This window comes from Poecilia latipinna, unplaced genomic scaffold (assembly GCF_001443285.1).
Source record: "Poecilia latipinna isolate Pla-1442-1.1 unplaced genomic scaffold, P_latipinna-1.0 Scaffold445, whole genome shotgun sequence".
NCBI classification, from domain to species: domain Eukaryota; kingdom Metazoa; phylum Chordata; class Actinopteri; order Cyprinodontiformes; family Poeciliidae; genus Poecilia; species Poecilia latipinna.
Window position 1 is genome coordinate 252902 of NW_015113061.1, and position 11404 is coordinate 264305.

Genomic DNA, 11404 nt, shown 5'->3' on the forward strand with positions numbered 1-11404 from the left:
TGTCATCTAGTGGATTTTAAGAGTTTTGTCTCCTTCAAAGTGAAAGTAAAAGTTCAACACAATGTTGTCAGAACGAAACACGCAAAGAGAAAATAAAGAGGTCACATTGGTAAGACTAAACCGTATCCACAGGTTATAATTTCCCGTTTTTACTGAATAGTTTAGTTAAAGCCGAGCCGGAAACTATTTAGATGTTCTTGTTTTCACATTTTATTGAAAATAGACGAGTATTTTCGGTCTGATAGGACACAATGGAAGATGGTGTTTTTTTTTTTACTTGGATAAATATCTTTAATGTTTGTGTTGTTTAAGCCCAATAGAAACGCTTTCCTGAAAAGACTAATTAATTTCTGTGCGTCTTGAAGGAGGTTCAGGTGAGGTTTTTCTACTTCCGGTCGACTTTCTACGTCATTTTCAAAACACCAGATTCTCATGTTATTAACTAACTTTAATGATAACTGCAGAACTTCCGTGTAAAGGTAGGAACGGTGTTTATTGTGATGTTAACGGGAGTCGTTTCATCTTCTGTGAAAGGTAAACAGAAATCTTTAAACATGGAGTGTTTTCAGGAGTTTAAAGTTTGCTTGATGTTAGCTTACCTAGCTATACTGTGATGTTGCTATCCAAGTAGCTTCAGCAAATGTTACAATTTGAATAACTTCACGGGTTTATGCGAATAGTTTGGTTGATCTAATGAAAACATTAGTGTGTCAAAGTGAAAGTTAAGTTTGTTTAGTTAGACGACAATAAACTTCATAGATGCAATTTCAGTCTAACAGTAGACTAACTTTATAATAACTTCATTTTTGTTAAAGGTACCATATAGACACCTGATGAGTTTCGTTCATGGCAGAAAGAAAATATTCAGGGTAAGTAGAAAGGACTGTTGCCTTCCTCCAAAAGGGTTTATTTATTAATTTCTTGCTGTGGAGTTTGCATATTTTTTTCCCCCATGTATGTTTACTCTTTGGGAACTCTGGCTTCATGTTGCATGTTGACCACAGTTGTCCTTAGGTGTGTTTCTGTGTCTCTGTTGCCCCATGATGTATTGGTAACCTGTACAGGATGTACCAGCTTATTGAAAGGGTTAAACAGGTATCAAAAATTCATATTATTAGCAGTGGTTTGTGTTTACAGTTATACCTCGTCTGTCAGACAACTTTAATACTTTAATCTGTTTAAACTAGAGATACAAATTCGGTGAAATGTGATATTTGCTATTATATTAGCAGTTAAAGTCGATATTAACTTACAGAAATCATGGATATTTTTCTACCCTTAGACACAGTAAAAAAAATGGCCACACCTCTGACGTTGCTTCTCTGCCTCACTGTAACACCCAACAGTCCTGTGCTCAATGAGAACATTAACTTATTCTTTTTCTATTGTGGTTTATAATGTAGCATATATGCAAGAACCTCCACAATGTTTCATTGAGATTCAAATCCGTTTGTCTCTAGGTCCAGAGAAAATGAGAAAAATCACTCCTTTATTACACCGTGTAGTCCAGGCCTGTTTTCACCAACGAATATCATGTGTTGACGGTCAGAACAGGTGCTGTTTAAGATTTGTTAAAAAACATGCAAAAATAAATTCTACTAGTAAATGCTGATCTTACTGGATGCTTTGCATTTAGTTGTTTATTTTCTTGTTTTCTCAGTGTTGGAAGGTTCATCATCATTTGAGACCTTATGGGCAGCTTACCCTTAATGTAGACCTTAAAGGTAAGTTTTACATTTCCTAATGTACAAATTACGTTGGGTAAGTTCTAAATTACATACCCAACATACATAAATGTTTCTACGTTCTACATCTGGTTTATTTGCAGAAGAGAGGTCAAGTATCATGGCTTGTTCAAAACAGTCTGCGAAAGATTATATCGCCAATGCCAGAGTTCACCTAGTTGGAGAACTGAGGAATCTGTCAGTGATTCTTGAAAACTTGCATCAGCAAGAAGTTTTCACTGATGAAGAGGTCAACACGATAAAGGCAGAGAAAGATGACTATGATAGAACCAGAGCAATACTGGACTCAGTCACTAGAAAAGGTGAAGCAGCCTGCTACGGGTTTCTAAGGATTATTGACCAGACGAGGAGGAGAACCTTAGAGAGACCAGATCCTCTCTTTAAGAACAGTCATGAAGCTTCAACTGAGGCTACAAAGTTTGACCTGCACCACTGGATCAGCTGCTTTTCCTTCACAGAAGATCCAGAAATTGATCACAACTACACACAGGGTAATTATTATTTCACGCTTTTCATATTTGATCTTTGTATCGATTCCTTGGTGTCATTTGTGATATAAATGCTACCATCTACAATATGAATGTTTCTTCTTTTTATTTTTTAATCTCAGAATCAAGGCCATGCTACAGATACCAAGCAAAATTGAAATCAAAAGCAGAAAAAGTATCAAAGGACTTTTGGAAGAGAAGTGAAAATCTTTTTGCTGAAAACAAGAAACCTGAACTGCTGTACGCTTCACTTACATTAGATATTCAAGGGAAGAATTTTCCAACAAAAATAAAGAGATTTAAAAGAGAGATGTGCCGTCCTAAAAAGTTAAGGACTTGCAGTCCAAAGCGCAAACCTGAAATCTCCCCCAGTGACCTGCTGAAAACAGATAAAAACATCCTCCTGTTTGGGAAACCTGGTATTGGAAAGACGGCTCTGAGTCATGAAATATTGAGACTGTGGTCAGAAAGAGACAACAAGGAGCTGGATTACATGTTTCACTTTGATATGAGGGAATTAACCAACATCCCACCTAACATGAATTTGGAGGATCTTCTTTTCATTGCATGCAGTGAACCAGATAAGGGCAAAGATGAAGTCTTACAGGACATAAAGTGCAACTCTGATAATGTTACTATCATTTTAGATGGAGTCACAGATTTCTCTTCATCAATTGTGAAGAATCTTGTAGACAAAGATCTCTTACCTGATGCTAAAATCATCATTACCTGCAGACCAGAAGATGGGAAGGACCTCTGTCCTGAAGACTGGCTCAGAGTGGAGGTGAAAGGCTTCAGTGAGGAAACAATAAAAACTTATTTGTTTTCAACTCTGGGTGAAAATCACAGAAAGGTTCTTAGAAATATGGAGCTGTTGACTCTTTGTCATATTCCAATGTACGCACTGATGGTGGCTGCCAGCTTTCCATCAAAAGAATCTCTGCAACCCAGAACTATGACTGAAATATACATCAATATTGTTCGGTTTGGTCTCCAGATGAACAGCAACAAAACCAGGATCAGGAATCTCAATCAGTTCATCAAAACGAAGAGAAATGGAATCCTGTCTTTGGCTGAAGCTGCTTTTAATGCAACTGAAAGAAAAACTGTGAACCTGGAAGATTTTTCCTGTGAAGATGGCTGTGTCCTTTCCTTCCTGAAAACACTTGATGTCAAAGTTGCTCCTACTGAAACCATAACTGTCTATGCTTTTCTCCATTACTTGATGCAAGACTTTTTTGCAGCTCTGTGGCTTCTGAAGAATCCTGATAAGATCAGGGAGGTTTTCCAGCAGTGCCTCACCGAGGAGAAGAAACACATGAAGCATCTGATCCCGTTCATGTGCCGTTTGTTGAATGAGAAGAGTCCACGTTTGATGAGCTGTCTGATTCCAACTGAAGAGCTCCAGGAAACATCTGGATGGTTTTTCAAAGAGATGATTGACATATTTTTCCATCAGGCTGTCGCTAATATCAGTGAGCTTCATGTGGACACACTATTCGTATACCAGTGTTTGTTTGAGTCGCAGAGCTCTGAAGTCTGCATTTCCTTTTTGGACAAACTGGACTATCATCTTGACCTCAGCAGAGCGAATCTGGACTTGTATTCCTGTTGTGCTGTGGCCTATGTGGTCACTCAATCAAAGGACAGAAAAATAAGTCTGAACCTTCAGGATGTGACAGTCACTGCACAAGGAATGAGACATCTGTTTGGATGCTTTCAAAATGTTGAATGGTATGAATGGATACATTTTGTAATACTTACTAGCATACTTTATGACTAATGACTTTAAATAAACCTCATCATGTATTTGCCTTTAAATGATAGGTACGATACCCTCAAACAGCAGCTGTGGAAGGTTTTTCTTCTCAGTGAAGAACAGATGGATTACCAAACCTTACTGGGTCTCAGTAGGAACCTGTTATACCTCCCAGTTGTGGGTAAAAACAAGCTGTTTGACAGAGCTGTGAAAGTTTTGCAGACGATTGCAACAAAGGTGAATGTTTGCCTCTACGGGGACAGAAAAGATCCACTCTGCCCGATTTTGCGCGACTCTCTTTTAGAGACTTTGCCGTGCATCAGCTCTCTCAGGTCAGTTCATTTGCTTTTTTCTAAAACATATTTAGAAATGTTTTGTATATGTTGATTTTATATTTCAAAGTTTTGATGAATGGTGGTTTAACATGTGAGCCATAATTCCAGTTCAAAGCATGTATGTCTCAGTTCAGGCAGATTTAGTTAGATACTGGAAATAAGACAGCTGCTGTGGTGTCGCTACAACACAATCGAGACCTGGATATATGTCTACATTTGTTTACTTCCTGTCCCATATTAATAGCAGCACATAGAGATTGCTTTCCCCATTAAATTGTATTTGTTTTAGCTGTTTTTGACAGAAGCAGGCCTAGTTTAACAATACTTTGTTGTCCTGGGAGTTTGTGTAAAAAAAGTCAAAATTGAATTGAATGTGAAAAAGTCTTATTGTGGAGGTTTGATGGGCATTGTTTCTTAATTCATCTGGCATGTAAAAAACAAAAAATACAAACCATTTTCAGAACGCTTCAGACAAGCTTCATTATCACTGTAGGATAAGCAAACCCTTCACTGTGATGCCACTCGTCTAGTACATCTGACAAGCTCAAGGTTTTCTGTATGTAATAAGCCTAACTGGCCACCAGAATTTACTTGCATCTTACCTGTATTTTAAATAGGTTTTTATCTACCAGTAACCATGATAACAAAGATGGGTTAAGCAAGGTTTATAGATGATGCATTGAACTGGGCGCCATAGCCCGCTGTGCGTTGGTGTTGTGGACTGCCACAGTGCCCGGTAGTGCACCTCCAACTTTTTGTTGTGAGCACCATCTTTCTCTCAAACTGAACAAATTTGGAAGGTGCTCCTGCAGAGCAGGTTCACCTGTATCGACATTTATATGATCCCTGTCTTAGGGGTCATTTTCAGAGAACACTGTACACGCCAAACATGCTTGGCTCATGACTATATAGGCTGAATTATAGTCACCCTTTCAGGGGTATCTGACCCTAAATGAAATGTAAGTTGGAAAGCTAAAATCCCTAACCACGATCCAACATGAATCCTTATTGGCTGACATTTTCAAAGCATACAATGTAGGAGCGCCATTATTTTTTCTTTGCATTGATTGCTTGGACCGCCCATATGTTTTGTGGAGATATGCTGTGTAGACCTGTTCGAGTGTTTCTGTGTAACTCTGCACTTTGTATAGCTTTGTTTTAAATCTGTGTATGGATGGTTGTGGTCCCTAACCCCCTTTGAATACCTAGGGTTTACCGGACGACCAATAGCTTTTTGAAGGACTATGATGGCTTGTCAAACCAAAAGTCCCATGTAGTTCTCACAATGTACATTGTTTTTGCAGCTCATACATAAATGTCACCATTTAATGCTCTTTACCAGATTATAGCATGAGATAATTCATATCTGCAGTTCTGTATGTGCAGGACTGCAGATAAAGGACTGCTCTAAACTAAATCAAGATGTTTACTTTATGAACCTTCAGGATGACCTACAGATCTGCAGGTTCAATGAACCAGGAAGAATGCAACAACACAATGGAAAAGGATCAGAAGAACATGTTCCTGGATTTATGCTTCACAACAGCACTGCATAGCAAACAAAAGTTTCATACTGTAATGCCTGAGCTCGTGACAATTTGTCAGATTAAAACGGACTTGGTGAATACTCTTGTTGATTTACATCAACATGCAAGTAGCAAAGGGCTTTCCACTGACTTTCCAACTCTACGGCCAGTTTTCCAGTCAACTCCTGCAGACTGGCTCATAGACCTCTCAGAGAGAAAGGCCTCCACCCTCCTGGAAATGCTCAAACTTCAATCAGAGAAAAAGAAAGTGCAGCTGACAGGATGGTCACATGACGAGAGTGAAATGAGAAACTTGCTTCAGTGTCTGCCTCATCTCTCAAAGCTCAGGTACTTTCCCATTTGAATCTTTAACACTTTCTCTTTTGGTTTGCAGTTTTTTTTCTTAACTTTTGTTTTGTCTTTTATCAGTTTTGTGACTGGACTATCTGAGTCATCAGAGAGCATCTGGTTCTTGGAAATGTTGATCCGTGCTGCAGCAGAAATGAAAGAGCAGACAGGAGTAAATATGCTGGATCTGTTATCAGTTTGCACATATAAAGGAACTCCACTCCAGTGGAAATGGTGTGATTTCCTGCTGGACCTGTACTCCTCTAAGACTGAAACAGGCCTGACATCATTCCTGTCAGTCCTCCAGTCAGCAGATCCTGCAATATGGTTTGTTTGCCTCTCAAAGACGAAGGCCTCCATGCTACTGGATGTTCTAAAACTTCAGTCAGGGAAGAAACAAGTTAATCTGACTGGCTGGTCACATGAAGAGGCTGAAGTAAGGAGTTTCCTACAGTGTCTGCCTTATATCTCACAACTCAGGTAAATGAGTCCTATATTACTGATCTTATATATTATATAATATCACACTTTAAGACAGTTTCAATATTACCAATGAGTTATGGGCAAAAAAGTCACTATAATATTTATTTATTTTTGCTTTTTCTACTAAATGTTCTACCTCAAAGTGAAGCAAATGTGCTAAAATTAAAAAAGGCAATAGGGATTGATTGGCTAAATGGTAAAATAAATTTAAGATTACATATTTTATTTATGATTAATTACTGCTTTTGAGATACAGTTGTGTGGAGTTATGTCTCCCAGAGATGGATGTGTGTATAAATATTTTTATTCTTTTTGTTGTTGCAGTGTGGTTCCTCTTTGGTCAAGCTCTGCTGAGCAAACCAGATTCTTAACCAGGCTTTTCTGTGCTGCAGCCGAGAGAGAAAAGCAGACAGGAGAGAAAATACTGGAGCTGTTAGGATCAGTCTGCAGATACAAGCATTTTCCATTCAATCGCAGATTCATTGATGAAACATGTAGGCGTAACTTCCTGCTGGATCTGTACTCCCAGATGAAGGACTGTGAGACTGAAACAGGCCTAAGTCTCCTTCCATCAATAGAGTCAGTTTTCCAGTCAGCTCCTGAAATCTGGACTTTAGACCTTTCAAAGATAAAGACCTCCATCCTCCTGGAAGTGTTGAAAGTCCAAACAGAGAAGAAACAAGTGAAGGTGACGGGCTGGTCATATGAAGAGCGTGAAGTGAGGAACCTCCTAATGTGTTTGCCTTATATATCCAAGTTCAGGTACATCAACTGTATTTCAATTTCTATCTGAACAGGATAGTTTTTAATAATAAGACTATATGTTATGACGGTTAAATATTAAAGTTGGTTGTAAATTTTTTTCTTCCTCTTGCTCTAGATTTGTTCCTGAGAGCTCAAAACTTCATGAGCAAACCAGCTTCTTGGTGACTCTGTACTGTGCAGCAGCAGAGAGAGAACAGCAGACAGGAGAGAAGATGCTGGACCTGTTAGCATCAGTCTGCACGTTTAAAATAATACCTGTGAGCGACACAGATATGAACGAGCAAGCCCAGAAGGCCTTCCTGTTGAGTTTGTACAGTCAGGTGATGGACTGTGAGACGAAAACAGGCTTGAGTCTGTTTCCTTTGTTAAAGTCTGTTTTCCAGTCTGTTGCTAATGTCTGGATAACTGACCTCTCAGAGAGAAATACCTTAATGCTGAGGGAACTGATAATCCAATCAGAGAAGAAACAAGTGGTTTTGAAAGGCTGCTCACATGAAGAGAGAGAAGTGAAGACTTTCCTAGAGTGTCTGCCTTTTTTCTCACAGCTCAGGTACAATCATTTAGTTTTCAAACGTCTTTATATAATCTGGCTTATTTTCAGTAATTCTTCATTTTAATATAATTAGTTTAACCATTAAAAACAAGCATTTTTTGTGAATTGTTTAGCTTTGAGCCTTGGGTATCGGAAGCTTCTGAAGAAATCCGGTTTCTCCGGAGTTTGTTCTGCGCAGCAGCGGAAAAAGATAAACAAAAGGAAATGAAGACGCTGGATATGTTGGCATCAATATACATTTATAAAGAAGCACCTCTTAAACAGAAATGGTCTGAATTTCTGCTGGAGTTGTTCTCTTATGAGCTTAAAACAGGCTTGAGTGTCCTCCCATTGCAGAGAGCCAACATCATACTCTTCAAAGTGCTGAAGCTCAAGTCAAGCAGAATACACGGACCCAGGTAAGTCAACTGCTGGATCAAATTATCCATGTCAGCAAGATTTAGCAACTTCCAATACAACAGAAGAAGACAAAGCTTTTTGGAAAGACCAGAGATAAACTAAACAACCCAATATGTCAAAAAGATAAATGAAGCATCTCACAGAAGCATAATCACAACAGAGAAATATGGAGTTAATATTAATTCACTGTAAAAACAAAATATCTTACCAAGTATTTTGGTCTAGTTTGTATTGCATCTGTCTTAATACACTTGAAATAAGACAAACGGACAACAATGCAGCTCAGATCAAATCATCACTAATCGTTTCCTTCTTGTTACAGGATTGCATCTGGGAGCTCAGATCTTCATGAACAAAAAAGATTCTTAGTGAATCTGTTCTGTGAAGCAGCAGAGAGAGAACAGCAGACAGGAGAGAAGATGGTTGACATGTTGGCACCACTCTGCAGATATAAAACATTCCCTTTTAAAGCTGGTGATAAATATCCGGTTGATTTCCTGCTGGATCTGTACATGCAGGTGAAGGACAGAGAGACTAAAACAGGTCTGAGTCTCCTTCCATCATTACAGTCAGTTTTCCAGTCGGCTCCTGAACTCTGGACCATAAAGCTCTCAGAGAGAAAGACCTCTGACTTTATGGAAGTGATGAAACTCCAAGCAGTGAAGAAACGAGTGAAGCTGACAGACTGCTCACATGAAGAGAGTGAAGTGAGGAGTTTTCTGCAGTGTCTGCCTTTTATCTCACAGCTCAGGTACAGTCATTTTACTTCATGTTGTTTTAACTTGAACTTTTCAATCTCTAATTTTTTAAAGCATCTAATAGCTTTTAATGACAAGCCCATTATTGATACACCTGTTAGATGAACACACCCAGTACTGGCTGTAGTCTAGTTATTATTTTAAAGAGTTATGACGATTTATCTTTTTTTAAAGGAATATTTTATTTTTCTGGGGGTCAACACTATTTACTTTGAGGCCAATATAATATATAATATAAAGGCCACAGTGCCTTGGTGGAGAAGAAATGGGACTTCACACCCATCTAGCTCATAAAACTTGCAAGTACCCATTTAGATTGTGAAAATTAAGGCATTTGTCATGAGGAATGTAATCAATCTGAACACTCGACTGTGAAATCTCAACCGTGAGTGCGAAGTTTGCAGTATGTGGGATCCTCAAGTCAAGATACAGGCCAGAGTTTTCATCAGTAGCTAGATTGCTTGTTTGTAGTTGGAGAAAGAAGTTATTTCAATAATTCAGCTGCAAAGTTGGGCTTTTTTGTTAATAAATTCCCTGACGTAATTTGAAATAAGACTGTCAGTGATTATTGTGGTTTGTGTGAAAAGTTTTTTTCTGCCAGTGGTTCTGAATTATGGTTCCAGTTTATGGATGGTGGCCCTATTTAACTAAAGACATTCTAATTTTTTTAATAAGGTAATTAATAACAAATTATTAAGTCAGGATTATTAATAATTACATAAGATAAACATTGACACAAGTTTTAATTTCCAATATTTGTTTTGCTATGGTGTTATTACTGTATATAGATTGCTGTTTTATTATTACTTTCATTAACTATGTTCCAATTGCAATTCTTTTAGTTGTGTATAAATGAAATTTGAAGTTGCGTTGTAGAGGATTATGGGGCCGTCTACCTATTTCTATTTATACATGGTAATTATTATTGTTGTTCACCAGGTGGCTGCACAGTATAAAGACGTTTTATGTGTCAATTTTTTTCTGTTTTTAAACATAATTCACAGACAAATTGTAACTCTATTTAAATTATTCCAACATGGGTTCGCTACAACAGCTTCTATGTCTTTCTTCAACATCACTCTCTTCAACTTGAAGCAACCACCTCTAGATAAAAGTCTGCGTCAAAGTACTGAAAACGCAGCTAGCATTCGCACCCCATCACAGACAAGATGGAGTCCATCAATAGAGTGTGGAGTTTTTTTCCTCATAAGTTGATAAAATCATAAATGTTTCTTTATTTTTTTAGCTTCAATTTGGATGACTGGGATGATTCCAGTTATGATCCTGATAAACAATCCAGGTTCTTAGTGAATCTGTTCTGTGCAGCAGCAGAGAGAGAACAGCAGACAGGAGAGAAGATGCTCGAATGTTTTGCATCAGTCTGCAGATATAAAACATTCCCTTTTGATGACATACATGCTGACGACAAAGATAGAAGTGACTTCCTGTTGGATCTGTACTCCCAGATGAAGGACAGAGAGTTTAAAGCAGGACTGAGTCTCCTTCCATCATTACAGTCAGTTTTCCAGTCAGCTCCCGAAGTCTGGTTTATAAACCTCTCAAACAGAAAGACCTCTGACTTCGTGGAAGTGATGAAACTCCAACCAGAGAAGAAACCAGTGAAGCTGACAGACTGCTCACATGAAGAGAGTGAAGTGAGGAGTTTCCTGCAGTGTCTGCCTTTTATCTCACACCTCAGGTACATTCATTTTATTTCACTCTGTTTTAATGAGTCGTATTTGTACTGTTATCCTGTATATGCCTAAAAACAATGTTCATCTGCTCTGATCAAACAGTTTTTTAGCTTTTAATTTCCTCACATTGAGGACAGATGTGTAAAAGATGGATTCTATCAGTAGTGTGGTTGTTTTAATGCAGCTCAGATCAAATCTTCGCTAAATGTTTCCTCCTTGTTGTTCCAGTTTGGATGATGGTGAGGGTCACAGCTGTGATCCTGATGATCAAACTGTGTTCTTGGTTAATCTGTTCTGTGCAGCAGCAGAGAGGGAACAGCAGACAGGAGAGAAAATATTGGACATGTTGGCATCTGTCTGCAAATTTGAAACATTTAGTTTTCAAAATGAAAAAACGGGTAATGATGGTGATGCCATCAAAGATCGTCTTGACTTTATGTTGGATCTGTTTTCCTATGTGAAGGAGTGTGAGACTCAATCAGGTCTGAGTCTCCTTCCATCATTACAGTCAGTTTTCCAGTCAGCTCCTGAAATCTGGACCATAAATCTCT

The 11404-nt window shown here is 38.3% G+C and overlaps 1 protein-coding gene across 2 annotated transcripts in view; it reads left to right on the plus strand.

Annotated features, from left to right (window-relative positions):
• Nucleotides 1–373: 373 nt before the first annotated feature.
• The window catches only part of LOC106951188 (uncharacterized), a 20956-nt gene continuing 9925 nt past the window's right edge, over nucleotides 374–11404 (plus strand). The window contains exons 1-14 of one of the 2 annotated variants that reach the window (XM_015038568.1): nucleotides 374–534; nucleotides 816–869; nucleotides 1461–1554; nucleotides 1661–1724; nucleotides 1829–2236; nucleotides 2356–3967; nucleotides 4061–4324; nucleotides 5773–6201; nucleotides 6283–6681; nucleotides 7009–7446; nucleotides 7565–7999; nucleotides 8116–8400; nucleotides 8724–9152; nucleotides 10406–10858. In XM_015038568.1, the coding sequence (XP_014894054.1) occupies nucleotides 1846–2236; nucleotides 2356–3967; nucleotides 4061–4324; nucleotides 5773–6201; nucleotides 6283–6681; nucleotides 7009–7446; nucleotides 7565–7999; nucleotides 8116–8400; nucleotides 8724–9152; nucleotides 10406–10858 (5135 nt within the window). In that variant the 5' untranslated portion in view covers nucleotides 374–534; nucleotides 816–869; nucleotides 1461–1554; nucleotides 1661–1724; nucleotides 1829–1845. The remainder of the gene's footprint in view (nucleotides 535–815; nucleotides 870–1460; nucleotides 1555–1660; nucleotides 1725–1828; nucleotides 2237–2355; nucleotides 3968–4060; nucleotides 4325–5772; nucleotides 6202–6282; nucleotides 6682–7008; nucleotides 7447–7564; nucleotides 8000–8115; nucleotides 8401–8723; nucleotides 9153–10405; nucleotides 10859–11404) is intronic. The other variant, XM_015038569.1, reaches the window with a different exon arrangement.